Source organism: Lottia gigantea (genome assembly GCF_000327385.1).
Source record: "Lottia gigantea unplaced genomic scaffold LOTGIsca_62, whole genome shotgun sequence".
NCBI classification, from domain to species: domain Eukaryota; kingdom Metazoa; phylum Mollusca; class Gastropoda; family Lottiidae; genus Lottia; species Lottia gigantea.
The window spans coordinates 1,064,486-1,087,908 of NW_008710115.1; the positions used below are offsets into that span (position 1 = coordinate 1,064,486).

Here is a 23,423-nt window from a genome sequence, read left to right on the forward strand (position 1 = left end):
CCTAGGACTTGTGAAATTCTATCGAACAAAGGCTTTTTTTCCGATTTTTAGAGTTGTGTCATATTCTCGTCATTTATGTAACAATTTAGTTACATTGTAGAAAATTTGTTACCTTGCACCTAGATACCATTATATTTAAATATTTTAGTACACCATAAGAACAATGACAGCAAATATCACTGACACTTTATTATGTCAAGCTCAGACAGATTTTATTTTACATCGACTAAGGCCTAAACTCATAAATATTCCCAGTAAAACGTCCCACTTTTAGTTGTATGCAATAAACAACTTTATGTAATTTTGACTACCTTGCCCTACATTAAAAATACACGTTCTGGAAGCGATTTCTAGAATGATTGACGGGGATTCCCAACAAATACAGACACATGATTGGATGAATATCAAAGGGAAATGACGTGAAGGTTCTCGAATGATCTAGAACGTTCGGGAAAGTCCAAATATATAAAGTCAGTTCGTTCGTCGACACAAATTTAGTTTAACAGGAAACAAGTTGCTAAGCAGACATACTATTCGTTTGTGCGATTTCAAGTGAAAAATATATTGTTTGTGAAGTGAATTTCCTATTACAGAAAGACATTATTAATGATGGGAAAAGACTATTACCAAATTCTTGGTATCACCAAGTCTTCAAATGAAGATGAAATCAAAAAAGCTTACAAGAAAATGGCGTTGAAATATCACCCCGACAAAAACAAATCACCAGGTGCTGAGGAAAAATTTAAAGAGATAGCAGAAGCTTATGATGTGTTGGGAGACCCGAAGAAACGAGAAGTATTTGATAAGTATGGAGAAGAGGGATTGAAAGGTGGAATGCCAGGCGGACAAGCAAATGGCCCAATGCCTGGTGGAGGTGGAAGAGCTGGAACTGGAAATACCTACCACTATACTTTCCACGGAGATCCTCACCAAACATTCAAAATGTTTTTTGGAGATGATGACCCATTTAGAAGTTTTTTCGGAGGTCACCAAGGATTTGGAGGATTGGGAGGACATGAACATATGGAGGTGGATGACGATCCGTTTGGACACTTTGGCAGAGGTGGTGGTATGAACATGATGGGTGGTAGACAACCTCAAAGATCTAAACGCCAAGATCCTGCTATTGTCAAAGAATTACAGACGCCTATGGAGGAGATATTAAATGGTGCTACCAGAAAATTAAAGATAACCAGGAAAGTTATGAATTCTGATGGTCGATCTGTAAGGACTGAAGACAAGATATTAACTGTGGAGATTAAAAAAGGATGGAAAGCTGGAACCAAAATAACATTTCCTAAAGAAGGTGATCAAAGCCCGAATAGTGTTCCAGCAGATGTTGTATTTATAATAAAAGATAAACCTCATCCACTCTTCAAACGAGAAGGTTCAGACATTCGTTACAAGGCAACATTGCCTTTAAGAGATGCTTTGTGTGGTGGAACTATAAATATACCAACATTAGATGGACGACAAATTCCATTGAATTTATCTGAAGTTGTGAAACCACAGACTGTTCGTAGAATTCAAGGAGAAGGACTACCTCATCCAAAACAACCATCGAAACGTGGTGATCTTATCATAGAATTTGACATTAAATTTCCAAGTAACATTAGTCCATCAGTACGTAGTAAATTAAAGGAACTAATACCAACATCATAATGATGTCAGTGGACCGGTAATAAAGTTTAACATTTGGATTAATGACTTCCGGTGTTAATAAACTCATAAAAAGTGAACGGACATGAAGAACAAGATTATCTAGTGGTTAAAAGTTCCAAACTTTATTATTTGGTTATGTGAGGCAATGTCTGTTTGAGTGAAATAAGTTCAAGTTACCTGATAAAATGAGTGGGTGAGGAAGAATGTAAAAATAAACCTGATACTATTTACATCTTGTGTCAGAGTTTTTGGTATATTGCCAGAAAATAAATGAGTTTAACTTCAAAATATCACAATATTTGAATTAAAACTTAACATTAACTGACCTAAAATGACAATTGTTATAAGCTTTATATGTAACATGTTATAAATGAAAGTATGAAAGATTTTTGTAAAATTATTTCCTTTTAGTAGTACTGGTATTTATTGCTAAACGGTTGTCTGGAAAGATTTGTTTGTATGATAGCACAAGTTTTAGTTTTCTACAAATAATCTACTTGAAATTGAAAGGAATGTTCTTGTACATACTAACTCTCAACAATAAATTTATATTTTGTATCTGTGATATATTATTGTAAACAATAAAAATGGGTCAATGTTATATCTACTTATACAATCAGAAAGTTACCAGGCATTGTGCCAATGCAATAACAAACTTATATTTTATACAGTATCATGCTGTTCCTGTACTTCACATGTTAAGGCTATGTCTGTAGCCCATGAAGGGAGGTGGAAATTTCTTCAAAGGAACCTCAAAGTTAAAGCTGTACATTATTGATCCTTGTGAGCAATAAGTTGAGAAAACAATTTCATCATTTTGTATTGCTGGAGAGCCAATACTTTCTGGCACTTGTTTGAATCTGAATGAATCTGATGAATGGGACCAGATCTTTAAAAAATTTATAGTTTCTAAAAGGACTTGAGAAATCAGTCATCTGAGCTAGTTAGAAAATAAGATTTAAAATCAAATATTAGACTGTCCCATCAGTAAATCATTTTTTGCTATGAGAATTCGACCCCTGAATTTGAAATGGAATGCCTGTTTTTTTGGGAATTCAATACCTTTAATCTTTTTTCAAGCAATGTACCATATTGATATGAATAGTGCTCATATATATGTGTCTAACAAAAGTTGAAGGGTGTCAATTTATAGATGACTGGTAGACAATTTACAGTCTTTGTACTGAATCACAAATTAGCTCTTGACAGGGAATTATAAACCACTTGTTGAAACTGACAGTTCCTGATGTAAATATAGGTGACATGAAATTTTATGTAATGATTTATTAATAGTACATAAAAATATAAGACTGGGTCATAGATTTTATGATGTCAAACTGACAGTGAACTATCTGGTTCTACCAGTTTGATTTCAATACATGACGTTGTCTCCATACCTGAATACACTCATAGAAACATGTACACAGTTAACATACTTTTATAAACATTAACATACTTTTATAAACATTAACATCTTCAAGACATAAAGGCCTCTTTTCACTTTTACTTTTAATAGAGTATATCGGAAATTAATCTAGATTTTTCAATTTGGAATATTGAGTTAAAATTCAACTGTTGTAAATTCCATTGACTAAATAAATTTCATAAAATCAAAAGGAGCACCATATTTTACAAAGGTAACAATCTAAGAGCTTGAGACTCTTGTTTATCACCAGCTTCCAGTGTTCAGTGACTTTGCTTAAGATCAAGATTATTGAACTTTGCATAGCGTTCATTACTGCTTTAACATGAATTAACTTTGATCACATGGTTAAATTTCAATCCTGGAAAGTAAACTTATTTCCAAAAATTAAATTTATGTAAAATACAACCATATTTTAGAAAGGCTACAAGATCTAGGGAATCTTTTGTACCACCAGGGTCTTGTCCTTAGATTAGTATGTTGAAATGTTGTAAGGTCAACTCAAGCTGGATGAGGATAGTGCAAGCAGCTAAATCAGACTTTATTTAAATTTAAATAAAGAAAATACAAAAATAAGCATCTTATCAAATTTTGATATATGAGAGGACTGTAACTTTAGTATTCAACAATGACTGACAGATATATTGAAGTTCCGTCATTTCTTGTTAAAGAAAATCCAACTCCCTTCAAACAGAAGACATTTATAACTCAGGTAAGCTTATTAGGTAAGCTGTTAAATAAAATGAGCCTTATATTTGAATTTCAAATAGTTTTTAAGTGTAGTAAATGTCTTCTCTAATGTCATAGTTAAATGTCTTTTCCCCTCACATGTTATAGAGTTCACTGGCACACATCACTTATATAACATTATATAACAGTCTAACAATAAATACACAACAAACAACAATATATCATACAGTCTTTCTCTGTTCTTCATGAGAATGATGGTAAAATGTGAAAGATATGGCAGAATCCCAAGCTGATTTTAATGCCAGATCAACTAGTCCTTTTTTATCAGCACAATGATTCCAATGAGAGAGATCTGAGTTACAGTCTGTATCAGGTGCTGGAGGTCGAACTTGTATATTATTAACACATCTTCGACATTTAAATCTGAAAAAATAATAAAAATTAACATACCTGCCATTACCTGGTTTAGGTTAAAAGTAAAGGATATAGTGAGAGAAAGATATACTAGTAGCTTACAACAAGTTTTTATTTGCTAAAACCTTGATATATTATAATCATGTCTAGGACAATAATTAAAAAATGCCATGTTTTATTACGTTTTGAACTAAACTACAGAATTAAATCTTAACACATAGACTAAATATATACCAGTGGATAGACTCAACTTCAGCTATTCATAGCATTATCAGAATTAAAGTCTGATGTCCGGTTCTTTTGCATTGAGGAAGTTTTGGGCAGACTACCATTCAGATAACTACAATCATTTCATAATAATGCCCAGAAAGTAGAAACTTCAAACCATTGGACTTTGGTTGAATTTCTTGAGAACCAGTCAAACTTTATTTCTGAAAAGTGCTATATTATAATATTGCTGTAATATGAGCAAATATGTTACCTAAATAATGTCACATATATCAAAAAAAAAAATTAAGATAGCCAAATGGCTATAAAAAATATCAACTTACTTTTCATGTGTATCACTGACAGTATTTTCATTAAGGGTGAACAAATCACGTAATTCATTTAAACTAAAATGTCTTTCAACATCTTCTTCTTTATCAATAACACAACTACTTAAAGCTTTCTTATGTGCTTGTCTTTGGAATATCTTTTCTTCTATAGTACCCGTCTACAACATATAATAAGATGATCAATACTAAAAACACAAATATTCCACATATTATACTGTTCATAATGTCTGGTTAACAATCTTTTTGACCAACTCGTCTTATTTTCTAATCATCATTAATATTTTCTTGCCTAGTAAGCAATGAGGGACAGCCACATTAGCCAATTCTTTTTTTTATTTCCAACCACAAGCTACAAACAGGTCTTCAGGAACCAGGTTAAACTACAATTCACAACAAAATAAGTCAATATGGCCCAAAGAACTTACTGCAATTAGTCTATATATAAAGCATTGTTTCTTCTGACCATCTCTCCAACATCTAGCCATAGCCTGATCATCATTAGCAGGATTCCAATCAGGATCAAACATTACTAATCTATTAGCACCAATCAAATTTAAACCACACCCACCAGCTTTACTACTCAACATAAATATGAACTCTGGATTCTATAAATACAAATTGTTCATATCTTTTAAGGGGGAAGAGTAAATCATAATAACCATCTATGACCCAAAAACCATCAAATTTGTCAAATAGAAAATTAGCAGAGCCTTAATTTTGCTCTGCAACTAAAAACTATTTAAAAATATAGAGATTTCATTAACAAGAGTTCCTCTTTTGTGGTTGACATGTGTTTGGTGTTAAAGACATTGTCTAGTTTTGTATGCTCCATTTGGGTTATTGTAACAACCCTTCATCCTTTTATAAACCACACAAAATAAATATAACTTACACAAGGGTTGTTGAACCTCTCCACAATTTTAGCTCTTTTCTTAACAGTCATAGTTCCATCTAATCTTACAAACAAATAACTGAAAATAGAATTGCAAGCTATTTGATATAAACAAAATATGAAGTGTGCAATGAGGTAAACTTTATCAACATTGCATAAGGATTGTGATTACCACTGTCGAGGGCTCTTCAGGTGAACTTTTTCATGTCAGCCACTCCGACTACAACACTGACACCAAGTTGAAAAATCCAAGGTTTCATCATGACATATATCATGATTAAATAATCTCAAAAAGAAGAAATCATATACTTACTTTCTCTGTCTGCACAGTTTTTCAAATAGATCTAATGTCTGAGTATAGTTAGATACTAAGACTACTTTATCATTACTAGTTGATTTTACTACAGCTAATAGTGTATCTAATACAATAAACTTCCCTGCAATTGAAGAGTAATATTCATTAATCACACATCACAGACATTAATAATAGCAACTTTATTATTGTTTCTTCAAAAGTCATATTGGATGCGTTTTTTTTCAAACATTTTTCTGAAAATAAGATTAGACCTTTCATAGTAAAGTGTATCTCACAATAAAGATATGTACCTGATAAAGATGGATTGACTGTTTTGAGACTATATCCAGGGGGAAATAACTCTAACATATCTTCAAATCCAGAACTACCTTCTACACATTTATCGAATATTAAGTCAGGATCTGTACAATAGAAGTCAATAAATTTATGTTAAAGATTTAACCGAATATCTCAGTTTCCCCAAAGAATTCTTTCAAATCTATTCCTCAGAAGCATAACCAAGTCATTTTGAAATGTTTCTTCAAGATTTTCTGTATGTAAGGCATGAATGACATCAATTTCAATCCAAGATCACATAGATCAACTTGTGCAGTTATCTTCAATGAACCTGTTTTTTTTGTGAGTACATCATTGACCATGCTGAACCCGCACTCTAGAGTGGATTCCTTCCCATTTCCCTCCATGGCAATAATTCCTCCTGATGGTCTTCGAATTCCTCACCTGTTGAGAAGCACCGACTTAAAATATTATTCAAGGATCTACCGGTAAAACAAGCAAGTCCCTGTAGCTAAGTTTGGTCTCAACATAATATAAATATTGAAACAGATCTAAACTGAAGATTTAAAAGTATACTTACGATTACAGAGTTTTTTAAGTTGTGTTATTGAAGATAAACTACTAACAGACATTTTACCACTAGTTTCTAACTCTTCACTTCTACTCTCTACAAACTTCTTATAAATACACATTTGTAATGGTGTTAATTTACAACAGATGACTTGTTCAACTGAAAATAACAAACATACATTTTTTTAAAAAGTCTTCAGACATGATGAAAAATTTCAGATACAGGTATGTGTCTTTAGAAAACTAGACATGCATAAAACCGTTTCAATATAATTGACATACACTCTCATATTCTTGATCAAAACTTTTTTTATAATTTTTTTTCTCAAATCCCAATTTGACATACATGTGATAATGAACATGATGAACACTTTTCCCTGATCAAATGAATCAACGTATGCCTTAATGATTTCTTTTGTATTTTTGTCTTGATATTTATGCTCATTAACCGTAAATAGCTGATAAAATACTTACTTTTAACTGGTAGATATTTGGTTAATAATGCCTGCGTTCTTCTTATAATACATTTATTAACAATAGTGGCCAACTAAAATTACAATATAGAACAAATAAATGCCAAATTCAGTGTAAACTAAACCAAAATATTAACTTAAAGTTTCTCAAATAAAACCCAATTTGTATATATATATACATAACTTTCAGAATTCCAAACATGGGTAAAAACCTTTCTTAATCATTCAAATGGCGAAAACTTTCATAGTAATGAGTTTCCCATTCATTTGTTCTGTCATTAAGTTTCCAGATGTATACAATAACTTCTTACAAATTGCACCGTGTGCTAAGAACTATCCAGGTCAATTCAATGATTTTGATTGTCATTAGTTCTTACCTCTTGAAGTTTTTCTTCTCCTTTTTTATGATCAGAATCACTAGCACCAGCATCTCTACCACGTAATATCGGAGTTTCAAACTTTCTTTTAAATTCTTGAGCAGTTCCTGAATATTGAAAACAAATGTTGTGGAAAACTCGCCATTAGTTAATGAAATTTTCAAAATTTTCAATTTTTTGTAATCAAACACTTATACAGAAGCACAAGTTATTCAGATATACTATTTCTAACATTTATCAACTCAACATGTAACATGCTCATACATTATGAAAAGAAATGAATATACAGTAAACACTTATAAATTATACTTTATACTTAATAAAAATCAATTGAAAACCAAAGAAAATACAAGATTTTCAATAGCAACCAGCCTGTCAAATACCTTACTGATACAATTACTGAATCATATACAATTCAAACAGCAAATTAATACAGAATATTTCACTTACCTAAAATGCCAGTATTAACAAAATGTACCAAACTAAAATATTCTAAAAGATCATTTTGTATAGGAGTTCCTGATAATAATATTCTTCTTTTAGCATTTAATTCATTTAATGCCTTATATGTCTGATTTTCAGAATTTTTTAATCTATGTCCCTAAAATAAAGTATTTATGTCTATATTATTTTTTAAGATCAAACTAATCAATAAAATCTTCTTTGTTTAATTTCTTTATTTCAAAATGATAAGTTTCAAGATATAGATTTGAAAGAAAGAGATCTATGAAAGCTACATGTTGTGCAAGGGAGATTACCACTGGAGTATTTCAGGCCAATTTTGAATCCTCATGAAAAAAGGTAGAAAACACAACAGTGTTTTGGACTACTTGAGATTGAAAAGAGCTAAAAAAACTGAGCTTCAAAAAGCAAGACTGTGAAGTACCAGGGTAAAAAAAATGGCTGCAAATATAAACAAGCCACCAAAAAGAGTTGAATTCGTGAGCAAGATTCCAAGACATCATATTAGTGTTCTTTGGAGATTTAAAGTTGTTTTCCAAGGTGGCACTTGATTGAAGAGTTCTGAGTTGCAATCTATATCCTTTTCCGCCATTTTGAATTCTGTTTGTATCTACTATTTTTTCGGCATATGTGGAATGCGTTTTTAGTTCTGTTCTAACTTGTTTGCTGATTCCATCATGAATCTTGAACTCACCAGATGTCAAGAACTCAGAAGCAACCACTGAAAAAAGAGTACACTTACCTCATCACATATAACAAGTCCAACAGATCCTTTATGTAATACATGAGAATGTAGACGAAATGTTTCATAAGATATTATCAATATAGGTAGATGTACTCTTTTACCAGACTGCTGCATAAATTGACCTAGATAGAAACATAATTTTTGTCTTTTTTCCCCATAGATAAAGATGCAGATTGCTGTCAATTTTGATCAGCAATTCCAAAAAACAACTTTCCACCCACATAATAATAACATGAATATGAAATCGATTTTAAATTTATGTCATTAAGCTTTATACCACATTCTCTAGCTTAACAACATCTCTTAAAAAGTTTTAAGTCATCTACAGCTTAGGTAAACTTGTAAGAAAAAATAATCATCAACTTACTTAGGTTTTTATCAATTTCACTTTTACTCCCTGAGTCAATAACTAGACATCTTACTTTACCTGGTAGCCATTTATTAAACTCATTATACCAATTCTACAATAATACATAGTTTATTTCATCAATTATAATCTATATATCCTTACAGTATGCTGGAAAACATTGACATTCACTATTTCAAAGGAAGTACAAACCAGTGTAAAATTTTGAAGTAATATATGTGCATAATCTTGAGCTTATCCATAATAAAATATATTTGAAAAACATTATAGATACATACCTTTACAAGACTGCTAGGTGATACAATAATACCTTTATCAATGGTAGGACTACAATCTGGACTTTGTCTCTAAAATTAGAATTAGAATAAAGATTAAGATTATTGAACTTAGTATAGCCCTCAATACTGATCTATACATATATACAATTCTTATTAGGAAAGATTCTTTCATAAAGATTGTTTTTTTTTTCAACTTTCTCTTAAAGGATAATTAATTGTGTATAAGCAAGTACAAACAATAGTTAAGCATAGTGTCAACTTCAATAGAATACTTACCAGTAAAGTCCAAACTAATGTAATACACTGTAAGGTTTTACCAAGACCCTGAAATAGATATTACATCATGTCTATAGTTAATAATAAGAATTTATATTATATCAACATATTTACCCTAAATCATTGTTGATAAACTGAGTCCAATATACAATATAATGAGTGTTTGCTTCTAGAGACACACTCAAAATAAATGCACTTCACAATGCAATGATTTATTCCCTTAAATTAAAATCCAAGTACAGCTAGTTTTGGACTTTGCCTTTTAATTTGTGGTATGCACATGTTACAGCTCTTATTTTCTTGGAGATTAATTCACATTTTAAGTGAAGGCACAAGATGCTTCAGTCATTAATAAACTGGAAATAAAAAGCAACTAGCTTACCATTTCATCTGCCATAATACAACCATAACTATTCTCTATCTGTACACCAACCACACAATCATACATAAATTTCACACCCTAGAAAATATCAAAATCATTTCAATACAGTCTAACAATCCTTACCAATAGCACTTATATTGTAAAAACCTTTTTTTATTCAAGATTAAATATCTGAAATTGTTCTAAGAAAATCAAGCAGAATTGAAAATACTTACCTCCCTTTGGTGAGGTCTAAGAACAGCAGATAACAAAGGATCAACAACAACATGGACTGGTACTTTCTCACTGAATGTAAAATCATAAATCCAGATATCAATGAGTAAGAAAATTGAAATCTTAACAGAGCCTATGACTCAAGTTTGAGCTTTTTTTTTTTTTTTTTATCAAACTAGACTGTAAATGCTCTAAATCATATCTCATATTATAAAATCTTTTAAAGAGAGGTATAATAGATTCTGTAAAATAAAAATGTTGACATAAATAGTCAGACATCCACAACCAAAAAGCCTCACTCACCTATCAGTTTTCATTTGATCATGAGCACTAAGTTCTGGTGGGGTATGTAATATCAATGCACCATTCTCACAGGGATCATGTAAAGCTTGTCTTGTACCTTGTCTTCTAACACCAAGCGCTTTATTTAAACTACTACCTACAACGACATCAAAAAATATAATGCTTGACAGTTATTTAATAATCAATGTAAACTGTGGTGGGATAATCTATACATTAAACGATATTGGCATATCCATTACACATAAGCATCAAATTTGGAAAAATATTGACTGTTAATAAATCATTCTATCATTTTGTACTGAAAATAATTATTTTCACTAAAATAATCAATTCATAGAGCAATTTTACTTGTACTTACAGTTATACTGACATTTATTTGTAATCTTCAACAAAATATCTTTAACATGTGTAGAAATATCGAAATATTTCGCATAATCAAGGGGAAACAATTTGAATGTCTAAAAGCTTCTAATAAAATAATAAGTCAATATAAGTAAATACACATTATCTTACCTTGATAATTTGGTATAGGAATTTTAAATGGTTTTGACAATATTTTCTTAATAATAGCTTCCTAAAATCATAAAATTATTTTGTCCATTTCATTACATGATCAGTTTTTGATATGTATACACCAAATAAAAACATGCAAAGAACAGCAAAGCTGGTTTGTAAGGCATAAGCCACATGTAAATAATAACTTTTAATTCAATCATTGCACATCAAACTATGCAATTGTAGAAATAAAATGATCAAATCAATAAATGAATTATTTAGGTACTGATATATGAAGATTCTTTATTCTCCCTTGAAGAAAGGTTAAAAATAAGATTATAAGAGAGATTATATTGAATTAAAATAGTACCGAACACTCAAATTAGTGAGTACAAGTCTAACTCAACCATGTGATCCTGAAACTTACATGAGAAGATGTGTCTGTAACAATGGCTGAGTATTTGTTGATAATATCTGATAATGGTTTACGATATGGAGATTGATGTTGTTCATATGGTGATATACCAACATTCTTATGTCTCTTCTGAAATATCAATTTGAGACTTTTACAAAAGATAATAAATTCACACATTATACTAAATTCCATAAATAAAATAAAATTCAAAAATTTTGTAGAAGCGGATTTTCAGATGTGTCTTTGGCCCCTAACTAACAAAGCACAGCAAAAGTCAATAAAACTGGTCCTTCTAAATGCTAATTAAGTTTATCTAAATGTTACACAAAAATCAAAGCTTAAATGCCTAAACATATAAAAATAGATTTTTACCTTTGTTTTGTCTGGTATGTATTCTTCATCATCATCATTATCATCAGTCTTTCTTTTAATTATTGTCATAGACCTTTGACTTGGTGCACAGCTCCGCCTCTACAAATAGTTAGATCAAAATTGAATATATGCATTGCTTTGATCATCTATTATAGTTTATTATCGTTAATTATAACTATTAGAATTGGATGACTGACCTTAAAACTAGGAGAAAGTGTTATTCTAAGGCCTACATGATGCACTTTGATTGGTAAAATACAAGCTTATTAAACTGAATCTTGATAGAAAACTTGAAAGATTACAATGGAGATTGAAAACATCTATATCAGAAAAAAAAAAGAGTTCAAAGAAACAATTTTAAATAGTTCAGCCTTTCTTAGGAAGTTGACGTCAAAGTGTTTTTTTGTGAAGTTCTGCTAATATTCGAAACAAATGGTAAAAAATAAGGCCATCTAGCATCTTCTTCCCCAAGCAAGTTTGGAGGTAGATTTATCCTCCTACATTACTTTGCTATTTTAAAAAAAAATAGGTTGTGAGTAGGTCTTTCCTGTACGTACGTAGTATTTATATATAACATAAGAGGATAAGTATAATATTTATGTGAGGTTGAGTGGGAGGAAATTATTGCGTAATCAGGAAATTATGAATGAAAAGTCTGATGAAAGGGATCGGTACCATTATTATGTAACAGTATACAGAAGATATTGACATGAAAGGATAAATTGTGTGGAAACTTATGTTATACTGAAACAAGATTTAATGTTAAGCTTTACTTCTTAGAAGCCAGTAACAAAACCTACTTTTACTTTTCTTTAGTGACATTTATAACGGTAAATCGAAAGTAGGGTGAAATGTGATTTAATTTGTTTTTATTCTTAATGTGACAAGACCATCTTACCATTTTTTGGTATATTGTTAACTTAAGTCGACTGTTGTGTACTGTACACCAATCCTTTATGAAACATATAATTTGGATCAAGAAGTTAAAGGGAAACACCGACAAAACAATTTAAAGATCGCCGCCATTTTGGTGGAAATCTCTAGTCTGTAACGAGGCTTCCAATCAACAAGCACCTTGAGTCACGTGTCTGACAGGCTTTCCTACAGAGGGACTGACTGACGCTGTATGTAGGTCACAGGGTGAAAGGGTTGTTATGGTCAAATTTTCGGATTGTGGCCTGAAAATTTGACCATCGAATGGCGAAAGGGGTACGAGGGAATCAAAGATGACAAAGGAACTGAAGTTACACAGTCCGGCTGGAGCGGAATCAGCCATTTACACGTGGCCTTTTCCCGATACGGTAAGGCGTGTTTCTTCTATTATAAAAATAAATGGATGGCATTTTCTTCACTCTTTACAGAATTTCCCCCTTATTCAGTACCGTTCCCCCTTATTTTTGTACGATTGTCCATGTTGATTAATATAAACTTTAAATGAAGACAGTCTTTGTTTGATTTTTAGGAGGGAAAAGATGGGTCGTGTGAAATAGTTGATACTATAAGGTAAGCATTGTCGTGTCTATTTTTATCTTTATAAGTATTCGTTTAGTCTCGTTCCTTTAGACTGAGGCATGTTCTGATTCGTTCAGTGCAATCATTGACCTGTCTGTGTCCTTTATAACCTCATTTGATTGGTGAACCAATTTAAAGGAGCTAAGCCAATTTATTAGTTAATAATTAGATCTAAGCCTAGACATAACCCAGCTACACAATAAGGCCAAGCTTAAATGTGAAGGATATGAAAATGTTATCAGAATTATTTTGGCTTAAGCATTTCTGTAGTGCCCTATGTTATGCCTTTATGAAATTTGCCTACTTAGCACTAAGGCAGGACACTAAAAGGCCTCTAATGTAAGGTATCATTTGTCAATGTTATGGTACTAAATTAAAAAAAAAAGATAGGAGATGGGTTCAAAATTCATTAATTTCACAAAATTTGGATCAGATGACTTTTAACATATGAAGGAATGACTGAGAATTAAGGATTACACCACATCCGACAGGAAACTGTACGATATAGACCAGTGGGTTTTCTCAAGTAGATTTTTCATATTTGAAATTGTCAAAGAGCCATGTATCAGACAGAGCCAGGTCTGGGATCATCTTGGGAGTCGAAACCCTGGCATAAACTTAACAATAATACTAGGTACTCTAACATAAAGGCCTCAGACATGTTATTCCTTTGACATATATTTCCATATAATATGTACAATTGTTGAAACTAGTTTTCATGTGATTTGAAAAGGAGATCTATTAAAGTTGAAAAACATAAAATCAATACATGTTTCTATCAATCAGCTTAAAACCAGGTCAACTGTCAGAGTCTGAAGACTAACTGTGCAATACCAGAACCAATAGTACTGTACTAGTAATAATGGCTGTCAGATTGATCTAGTTTTATTCTAGGTCACCAATCAATATTCCTTATTGTTTTGTCTAGACCTCACATCAAAGAAATAAAAGATAATAATAAAACCACTGATGCCAATGATCTGATTCCTTTTAAAGGAGGCAGCCCAGATTTGAGTTTTGCAAAATGAATTACCGGTACTTAAAAATGTCTTAACGAGTATGGTTTTGAGAGTTACATTATTAGTTTATATTAGTATAAATGTGATAGCTTTCAAGTATGAAATGGTCTACTGCTGTTGTTTAGCTTATTGTATGAAGTTTTAAAAGCTGAATAACTTGTCTTGCAAGTAAATTATCCATGAAATTTCGCAACCAAAAAGGCCATAAGAAATTACAGTGTCCCAAAGAGCAAGCAGATTGTGATTTTTGACACTTCCTAAGAAAACATACCATGCCCCTAACAGGTTACATAGAACTTTGCTTGGCACAATGACAGTTTTCTGTTGTCAAAGTGATAAAAGGGTTTTAGTGAAACTTCAGTATTGAATTATCTGAGTAAGCTTTATGAATAAGTAAAATGATACGAATATCATATCTGAATGAAGTTGTATATTATCAGATATTTAGAGGTCTATATACATAGATCTACTATGTTAATTTACACAGAAGTTATGGATTATCTATTGAAACTTATACACACCTGGTTATATGAATTTTTGCAGTCTGAAATGTTTGGTGAATTTAAACCTCATTATTTCACCCTTTAGATGAAAGTTGTCAAACAATTACATAAAAATGAATTTTGACATGTATCTAAACCATTTCTGTTGATGGGGCTGTTTCCAAAAAATTTTTAACACAAAATGGGAATATAATTTATGTATCTTTAGATTACTAAAACAAATGAAAAGCCGAACGGTATGGCTACAGCTCAGTTTTGATTTGATGTTAAAGACTGAAATATTTGGATTTTTTTTTATACATGTACTCTATTGTATTGTAGTATAATATGCAACATAATACAGTTATTACTAATTATTGATATTTATGTTATAGATGGGTATGTGCAGACTATCCAGAGTTAAAGATAGCATTGGAAAAGACAGCCTGTATTAATGATTATGATATTAAAAGGTATGTAGATATTCTCCGAGAATACTAAATAATTCTTATCAATACAAAGTAAATTAAACATTGAGGACAATTACAAAAGATATATATATACTTATATAAGTTTATGACATTTAAGGAAGTTATTTTAAATTGGTCATGCTTAGCTAAGTGTATGCACATACAATTTCTTATTCATACCCTCTTTGTTCATGATTATAAATTTGAAAAGATGTCAATCAAAAATAATGTCTAAATTTGTGTACTGGGTACTTATATTTATTTGAAGTTGTCACAGACCAATTTTAAAGATACAGTTGACTACATATTTGCCATTAAGCTCAATTTCAGCAATTCATATTGTTTTTCCAGAAGAAAATGCCCTTTTCTGCAATCCAACAAAAACATACCACACTCAATAATGTTGTCAAGTTGCATTATTGCATTTCGACATGTCATTATTACTTATGACAGCAAATCATAAATAACTGCATGTGAAATGGTTAAAATAAAAGAAAAATTGAGATTTTTTAATATCTTGTAATGATGTAGTTTATTCTTCCAAATATTGATGTCCACTGTTGATTTTCTTTTTGTAGTTATGAGAGTATGAAAAATATATGTGATAAATATAACAGAGCTATTGATAGTATTCTTCAACTTGTAAGTATACTTGAAGCTGTTAAAAAGATCCTACATGAATTGTCATTTTTGTTGAATATGTCGACTGTATGCACCTGATGCCCCTCTCCGATGTCATACAATTGGAATTACAAAAATTACAGGTGGATTAACTGTTTTGTAGACAATGACATTAATAACTATGAGTACAGTCAGTGTTATTGTTGAGTGTTAATAGAATATTTCTTCTTGTTTTCAGTGGAAAGGCAGCACTATATATAAACCTAATGAAAGACCAACTAGAGGTCATTTAAAACATATTTTACAACAATGTTATAATAAAGCTGTCAAAGATCCAGATAAATTGAACCAATATGAACCATTTTCACCAGAGGTATGTTCTATATCATTGTTTGTATATGCCTCCATTTAAAGTGGAGCATGTATATATTGGCAGTAACCATGCCCATCCGTCCACAATTGCTCGTAAACACTCCGGAAGGACTAAATTTTTCATACTGGTGATGGTTACTGTACTGCCAAATATACTTATTATTAAAACTTGCCAGTGAACTTACATTACCTTGTCAGGCAAGCTATCTTTATATTATATTGATTATGACAATAACTATGTCAAAATTTGTAATTTCTTTTTTTGCCACTATTCAAATTGCACACCCTAAGAGATATGCAACTAAATCAATGCTACAAATGTAAAAGGAGTTAAATAGGTTTTATGGATTATATGAATATTCATTATTGAAACCGTAGAATATTTCTGATACGAATCCTTATTATTTAGAGAATTAAGGAAAATAGTATAATATTTTTGTGAATATTTTGTAGGTATATGGTGAAACATCATTTGAATTAGTAGAACAGATGATCAACTATATTAATTTTACTGATACAGATTACTTTATAGATCTTGGTAGTGGTAAGTTAACGTTTTTTATTTTTTATCTATAAGCTTCTTTAAACTAAGTTTCTCAAGCTATTTAACAGTTTTCTTCTTATATGAGATAAACGTCAAATAGATTCTGCTGTTGCAAGCATGGGGAAAGTAAAAGCTAAATATATGAATTATTTTTCGCTCAACAATTCTTGTGCAATTGTTATTGTAAGTTCTTCTGTAAAATGTTTTGAAGTTAGAGGTATGTATTATTTATCTAGACTATTCTATTGAAATACATATATTTTGATGTTAGGTGTTGGACAAGTAGTAATTCAAGTAGCAGCTTCTACTAATTGTAAATATTGTTATGGTATGGAAAAGGCTGATTATCCAGCAGAATATGCAGAGGTAAGTTCCCTTTAATTATTAAAGGGCATGGTGATAGAAGTTCAGATATTGCAGTGAACTGGACTTAATTTTTGTTGCAAACTTCAGCCAAATGAATTATTCCGCCTGTGCATTATATTAGTCAATAGCCTATCCATAGCATTTTTCAAAATGAATATTTGACATTATGTTCACCTTAAATTAGACAGGAATTGATTGGTTTTAGTTAATTATTTATGTATATAATTTGTGATTATGTGTTATAGATTATGGATCGTGAATTTAGAAAATGGATGAAATGGTATGGTAAAAAACATGGAGGGTATAAGGTAAAGATTCTTCCTTTTATGCAGCTTTTATTTCGTATAAATTTTATTCTTTTATATTTATGTATTATTATCATGCTTGAGAAAAAAAGACATAAGCTAGTAATGTAAATAAAGATTTTGTCTAGAAAGTTATGACTAGAACTAATTTCAATGATGTAATTTGATGTTTTCTACAGATTGAAAAGGGAGATTTTCTCTGTGATGAAATGAAAGAAAAAGTCAATAATGCAACGTAAGTATAAATATTATAATTAATTTAATGATGCAACTGGCACATTGCTAAGAAAGAAATTTTGTACAAAATTGGTACAAAAGTCAAGTCCCAGCTTTTCAGTCATTTTCTCGGTTTTTATAGGATCGGGATATTGAAAATATGAGAGAAATTCCACTGAGACCATCTAATATCTATTGTATTATATTTTGTTTATATTTTTCAGTGTGATATTTGTTAACAATTTTGCTTTTGGTCCAAATGTTGATCATCAGGTAAGACAATGAAATTTTTTCTCTTTTAAAATAGTACTTAGTCATCTGGACTATTTAGGCTGGATTACTGCTTTCCATTGGCATTGAGTTTGGTAAAAAACTACAAAAGTTGATTTTGAGTTAACATGTAATACTTGTACAAAATTTCCAAAGGAATCTGAAATATTTGAGGTGCATTGCTTTAGACTTTGTTGCGTTAAGTTCACTTAATCAGTTTATATGTTATAACGTTAATCTTTTATAAAGAATTGATAATTCTTGAATTTGTTTCCATATCATTCTTATCTTGTTTCAGTTAAAATTGAGGTTTTCTAATATGAAAGAAGGTGCCAAAATTGTTTCTTCTAAAGCTTACTGTCCCTTAAACTTTAGAATAACAGATAGAAATTTAAGTGGTAAGTTGATTTTTCCTACGTTAATGTAGGAATGTTCATTCAGAATTTTGTATTACAACCATCGTTGCAAGCTAGATTTCCAACAATATTTTAAAATTTTTTATGTACAGTGTTGCCTACAATACTATGTTGATCTTTTGTTAACATAACAAAGTTGCATTTTGGACAAACATAGGAATCAATGTGTTCCATATGTTGACAGTCACATTTTCTAAGATCAAGTTTATGTGTTATTGATTGTTGATAATTTAGATGATCTTTCCATCCCTTTATCCTGGATATAGACTTACTGCATGTATATCATTATATTGCTCATAATCATCCATCCATTCATTCATTCATTCACTTGCGATAATTTAGTGTGGCATATATAAGTGCATACGCCTCATACCAAGATATTTCATCATGTTAAATGTTTCATTTATGGTGATGCTCGATTGGAGAGTTCTGAACAGGTTCGTTCAGTTTGTATTCTGCCCTCAATTCCAACTGAAGTGGTACTTTTTAAAATTCTCCTATTTTTATGTGCATGTGGAACATGTTCTGAACTCTGTTCTAACTTGTTTTATTGAACGTCTGGTTGATTCCATGAATTCTCAATGTACAGAACTCATCAATCAAGCTACCTCCTTATCATTTAAATCATTTAATAATGTAATCAGTGTATTCACAAACGCTCTAGATCATTCTAGCACTTTCGTTTCCTCTTGTCCTCATCAACTTAGTATAATTGCAGATATAGGAAGTATAATGCATGTAACTGAATTATGTCCCTTGCCCGGATCAGTATCATGGACCAGTAACCCTGTCACATACTATGTTCATACAGTAGATAGAAGTTTGGTGAGTTGTCATGACGATGGAAGTAATAAATTGATACTCCATATCACTTTGTTTTGTTTTAGTGTTTTGTTGCTTTGTTAGTTTTGCCTTGTACTAACTTCATCCTTGCATGTTGCATGTATCATCACTTTAATAATCTTATATATTGTATGTTGTCATAAAGAAGTGAATTGGAAGATTTTGTCCTGAAATAAATGTATTTGTGAGTAATTTGTTTATAAGCTTCAGAAGATACACGACCAATGGAGAACATCCAATTCATTCTTTATTACAATATACAATATAATGTTGAGATTTTAAACTGAAGTTTGATTATTTGAGAGGTTGTTGTTTTATATTGTTCTGCCTTACAGATATTGGATCTATAATGCATGTGGTGGAATTATCGCCATTGTGCGGGGCCGTGTCATGGACAGGCAAGCCCTTTACATACTTTGTTCACACTATAGATCGTACACTGGTAAGTAAGAGGTTTATCTGCAGAATGAACATTGTATTGTTGTTTGTTGTGTTATTGGCATGAGAGTTGTGCTAGTTTCAAACCATTGAACCTGAATGTACAGTTAATCAGTAAATGCCTAGTTTATTCTGTTCAGATTTCTAGAGGAAAAGGAAAACGTTTTTTGCAGGAATCATGGAATTATTCTACATACACTGTACTTCACATCCAGTTTCCTGAAAAATCAGACAAAATTCCATGATTCCAGTTAACCTGAATTTTTCCTTCAACTGGAATGATAGATTTAGACTTTGCCTTAAAGTTTCTTTGATTATAAATGTTATCAACAAGTTGTCTGTGTTAAATGTTAAAAATATAGCTATAATCTTTATAATATTAATGGTAATCTCTGCTCTATCTGCTTGAAAATTAGTATGAATGAACTAATTCACTATTAATTTTAATAATAAACTAATATACTCAATTCTAAACGGTGAGCTAGATGTAGATGTTTTATTTTTTTCCTGTGGGTGACTCACATTTCTTCATAATTTGATGCATTTGTACTGCAATATATGTTCTAGGTCACTAGTATATTCAACCAATCAAACACATTGTTTGCATCATTCTGTGATATTCATTGCTTGAAAATACCATTGTCAGTCTAATTTTAACAATATTTTGACTAGTTTGCGAAATTATGATGCTATTGGATCAGAATTCAATTAAACACTATTTAATGAAAAAGTTTGTTAGATCAGGGACAGTGAGTGTGATTACCTGTAGAAATGAGAAACATCTAGATCTGTATTTCATCCAATTGAACGCAACTGATAAAATGCTAAATATAAAGTTACTAACTTCACCAAATCTTAATTATTAACATGTTTTTGCTTAATGTGCTTTACTAAAATTAACAAGACATGCACTCTCATCTTCCCTTTTCTTGATTTCTGATTTATAAGCTTTGATTATTATGTATGAAGCTTGCAATATTAAAATAATGATGAAATTCTTCATCTTCCAAATAAAGGCTTCAAGTTATATGATGGAGCATCAATAGACTATATAGTATGTTAATATTAAATCAAAATACTTATATAACTCATATTTTTTATACTGAATTTGAATATATCAATATTAACTTTCTAGTTAGAGAAATACTTTCAACGATTGAAAAATCCAAAAGCAAAGGTAAATTTTTTTTTAATTTTTTAACAGTAATGACAAATTGTTTTGTCTGTTTCGGAAACAGAAATTTTGTTACTAAGATAATGAGTTATGGTGTTCACAGCTCACCATCGAAATTTGATTCTTCAAATCTATGTGTGTCCAGTTATCCGCACTTAAAATGAGACTACCTCATGTATGGAAAAGACAAATATGCAAAGAGAAATATTCACAACCCAAATCAATTCTCGAATATAGAGAACTGTGTCCTGTTTGTAGGATTTAGAAGAAGTTAGAAAAGATAGAAAAGGAAGAGTTATAAAAGATAAAAATACTAATGTAAGTTTATATTTATTTGATCTGCTACAAATTGTCCAAAATTTCCCTGAATTCTGACTTTCATTTCAGAAATTCAGAAAGCTCTCTGAAACAATTTTATTTTATTTTGAAGTTTCCATTCAAATACTTCAGTTGTGAAGTGTTAAGTAAATATTATGCTTGAAAGGAAAAGAACGATTGGAAAATCTAGTTTTTGCTTAGAGGAATTAGACTTAATTAAATTGTCCAATTCCAATGGCTTATTCAAAGAAGATTCTCAACAATATAATTTTATGTTCAACAGGAAGATAAAGATAAAAAGAAATCTAGTAAAGATCATCAAGATCATACTTATCAGTCAGCTAATAATAAAATAGTTGATATAGATAGTAATAGTAACACTAGTACAGCTACCACTATAACTAGTAACTTAGATGAGAATGGTTCAGCATCTAACATAGGACCAACGACCAGACGGGCCTGGACAGAATGGGTACAAACTAAACCTAAATCATCTGCTGAAGATGAAGAAAATGAAGTGGTGAGTTATAAATAGTAAATTGATCCTTTGATGATACTGTTTTTTTCTAATGCTGCTTTGATTGAAAGGGTGCTGCATGGCATTGCCCGTGTTCATTAGCCCATAAGATGCAGAAAAGTAGGATGTAAAACTTTCTTTTCATTTCATTTCTTTTCAACAATATCTAAAAAAAAAAACATTGCTCTATATTTTTAAAGTATAGTGTTGTGGTATTCAAACTGGACTTGAAAGTAGTATTGTTATTGTATTTAAGGAGAGAGATATGAAATTAAGTAAGAAATTAAAGAAGAAGAAGAATAATGTGGGAAATAAAAGACTAAATGGTAGTATTATTAACAATAAAAAACAGAAAGAATCAAATAGTAAGTACTATTGCTTACTTCTAATATTTAACCTTTTATATGTCTTCTACATCTGAAGATAATTATATAGTATAAATAATCAATCTAACTGCTACTCTCAATCTGTTTGCTAACTACTAACAATTTTATCACAGTTGTTGATTTCAATTATCTTTGCCATTAGATCCTGACTCATTGTTGACATTCAATTGCAAAATCTAAAATATATCGAAAATGAAGGCAATAACATCTGTCAGTTTGAAGCTGTCATATTGAAGGAATACTATATCTTATCATGACCAAAGAATTGAAAATTTTCAACTTGACAAAAATGAGTCTATATTCACCAGAGGACTTGTCATAGCTATTCAACAGAATCCCTGTATATCAATAAAAACCACCGGTAATTATAGAAAAATGCTTAATATTTGTAAAGTGTTTTTCAACAATTACTTAGTTTATTGGATAATAGAGGGATTTTGTTGTAAAGTTATAACACCAGCTAAGTTCACTTATGAATATATACTGGTCAAGTTATAAATATAATGAAAACATCAACTGTGAAATCTAAAGCCTCTATTTCTTATCTTCTAATACTTGCAGGGCGGAAACCATTTTCTAATCCAAGAAACAAGACTAAAGCCAGAAATAAGACAAAAGCCTTGGATTTGGATGGTTTAAATCTGCTTCATACTCATACTCTACTTTCAACATCAGGAAAAGGTATGAACAAAACCTTTCTGAGATTTCTGTCTGATGTCTGCACTGAATTATAAGAAGCCATGTTTGTTTAATCATACAGAATATTGTATATGAAATGTTTTATAACCATCTAATACGAATATAGTCCTTTTAATAACTACCTAAGATAGAACTCTTCAACGTAAAAATCCAACTCAGGGTTTTGTATACATGTATTATCAAGTAGAAAGAGTTGATGTCTGAGGTCTTCTGTATTGGTTATTTCAAATCCTGTTCCTTGAATGGGAGATGACTATGATGTCAGATTTTGATTTGAATTCAGATCAACAAGCATGAAATTAAAAGGACTATATTCCTAAAACACAAAGGTCTATATGTATACTCATTTCCCAGTAATTACTTACCCCTGTATTTGATTGTAATGTTTATTTTTCAGAAATTAAAGATACTCAGAAATATAATGATAGTCGTATGACTAATAGTAACTCTACCTCATATTTTAAAACAACACAATGTCAAACTGTATCATCATTAGA

At 30.7% G+C, this 23,423-nt stretch overlaps 3 protein-coding genes across 3 annotated transcripts; 2 read left to right on the top strand and 1 right to left on the bottom strand.

Annotated features, from left to right (window-relative positions):
• Nucleotides 1–606: 606 nt before the first annotated feature.
• Nucleotides 607–1,662, top strand: LOTGIDRAFT_128634 (hypothetical protein; the record flags this gene model as incomplete). The annotated part of the gene is made up of 1 exon (XM_009064392.1): nt 607–1,662. The coding sequence occupies one exon, from the start codon at nt 607–609 to the stop codon at nt 1,660–1,662; it is 1,056 nt and encodes a 351-aa protein (XP_009062640.1).
• A 2,334-nt stretch (nt 1,663–3,996) lies between these two features.
• LOTGIDRAFT_220456 (hypothetical protein) lies at nt 3,997–12,057 on the bottom strand (the record flags this gene model as incomplete). The annotated part of the gene is made up of 20 exons (XM_009064393.1): nt 11,959–12,057; nt 11,599–11,712; nt 11,180–11,250; nt 10,677–10,805; nt 10,376–10,445; nt 10,161–10,238; nt 9,779–9,826; nt 9,503–9,571; nt 9,225–9,318; nt 8,855–8,979; nt 8,101–8,251; nt 7,651–7,757; nt 7,275–7,347; nt 6,811–6,960; nt 6,245–6,355; nt 5,952–6,075; nt 5,639–5,717; nt 5,172–5,351; nt 4,741–4,904; nt 3,997–4,198 (listed from the first exon to the last, which is right to left on the bottom strand). The coding sequence occupies exons 1-20, from the start codon at nt 12,025–12,027 to the stop codon at nt 3,997–3,999; spliced, it is 2,208 nt and encodes a 735-aa protein (XP_009062641.1). The 5' UTR covers nt 12,028–12,057.
• A 1,021-nt stretch (nt 12,058–13,078) lies between these two features.
• On the top strand, nt 13,079–21,033 carry LOTGIDRAFT_220459 (hypothetical protein; the record flags this gene model as incomplete). The annotated part of the gene is made up of 13 exons (XM_009064394.1): nt 13,079–13,259; nt 13,421–13,461; nt 15,367–15,444; nt 16,020–16,083; nt 16,301–16,435; nt 16,888–16,978; nt 17,250–17,344; nt 17,590–17,652; nt 17,829–17,884; nt 18,090–18,138; nt 18,434–18,533; nt 19,730–19,836; nt 20,968–21,033. The coding sequence occupies exons 1-13, from the start codon at nt 13,185–13,187 to the stop codon at nt 21,031–21,033; spliced, it is 1,020 nt and encodes a 339-aa protein (XP_009062642.1). The 5' UTR covers nt 13,079–13,184.
• Between the last annotated feature and the right edge of the window lie 2,390 nt (nt 21,034–23,423).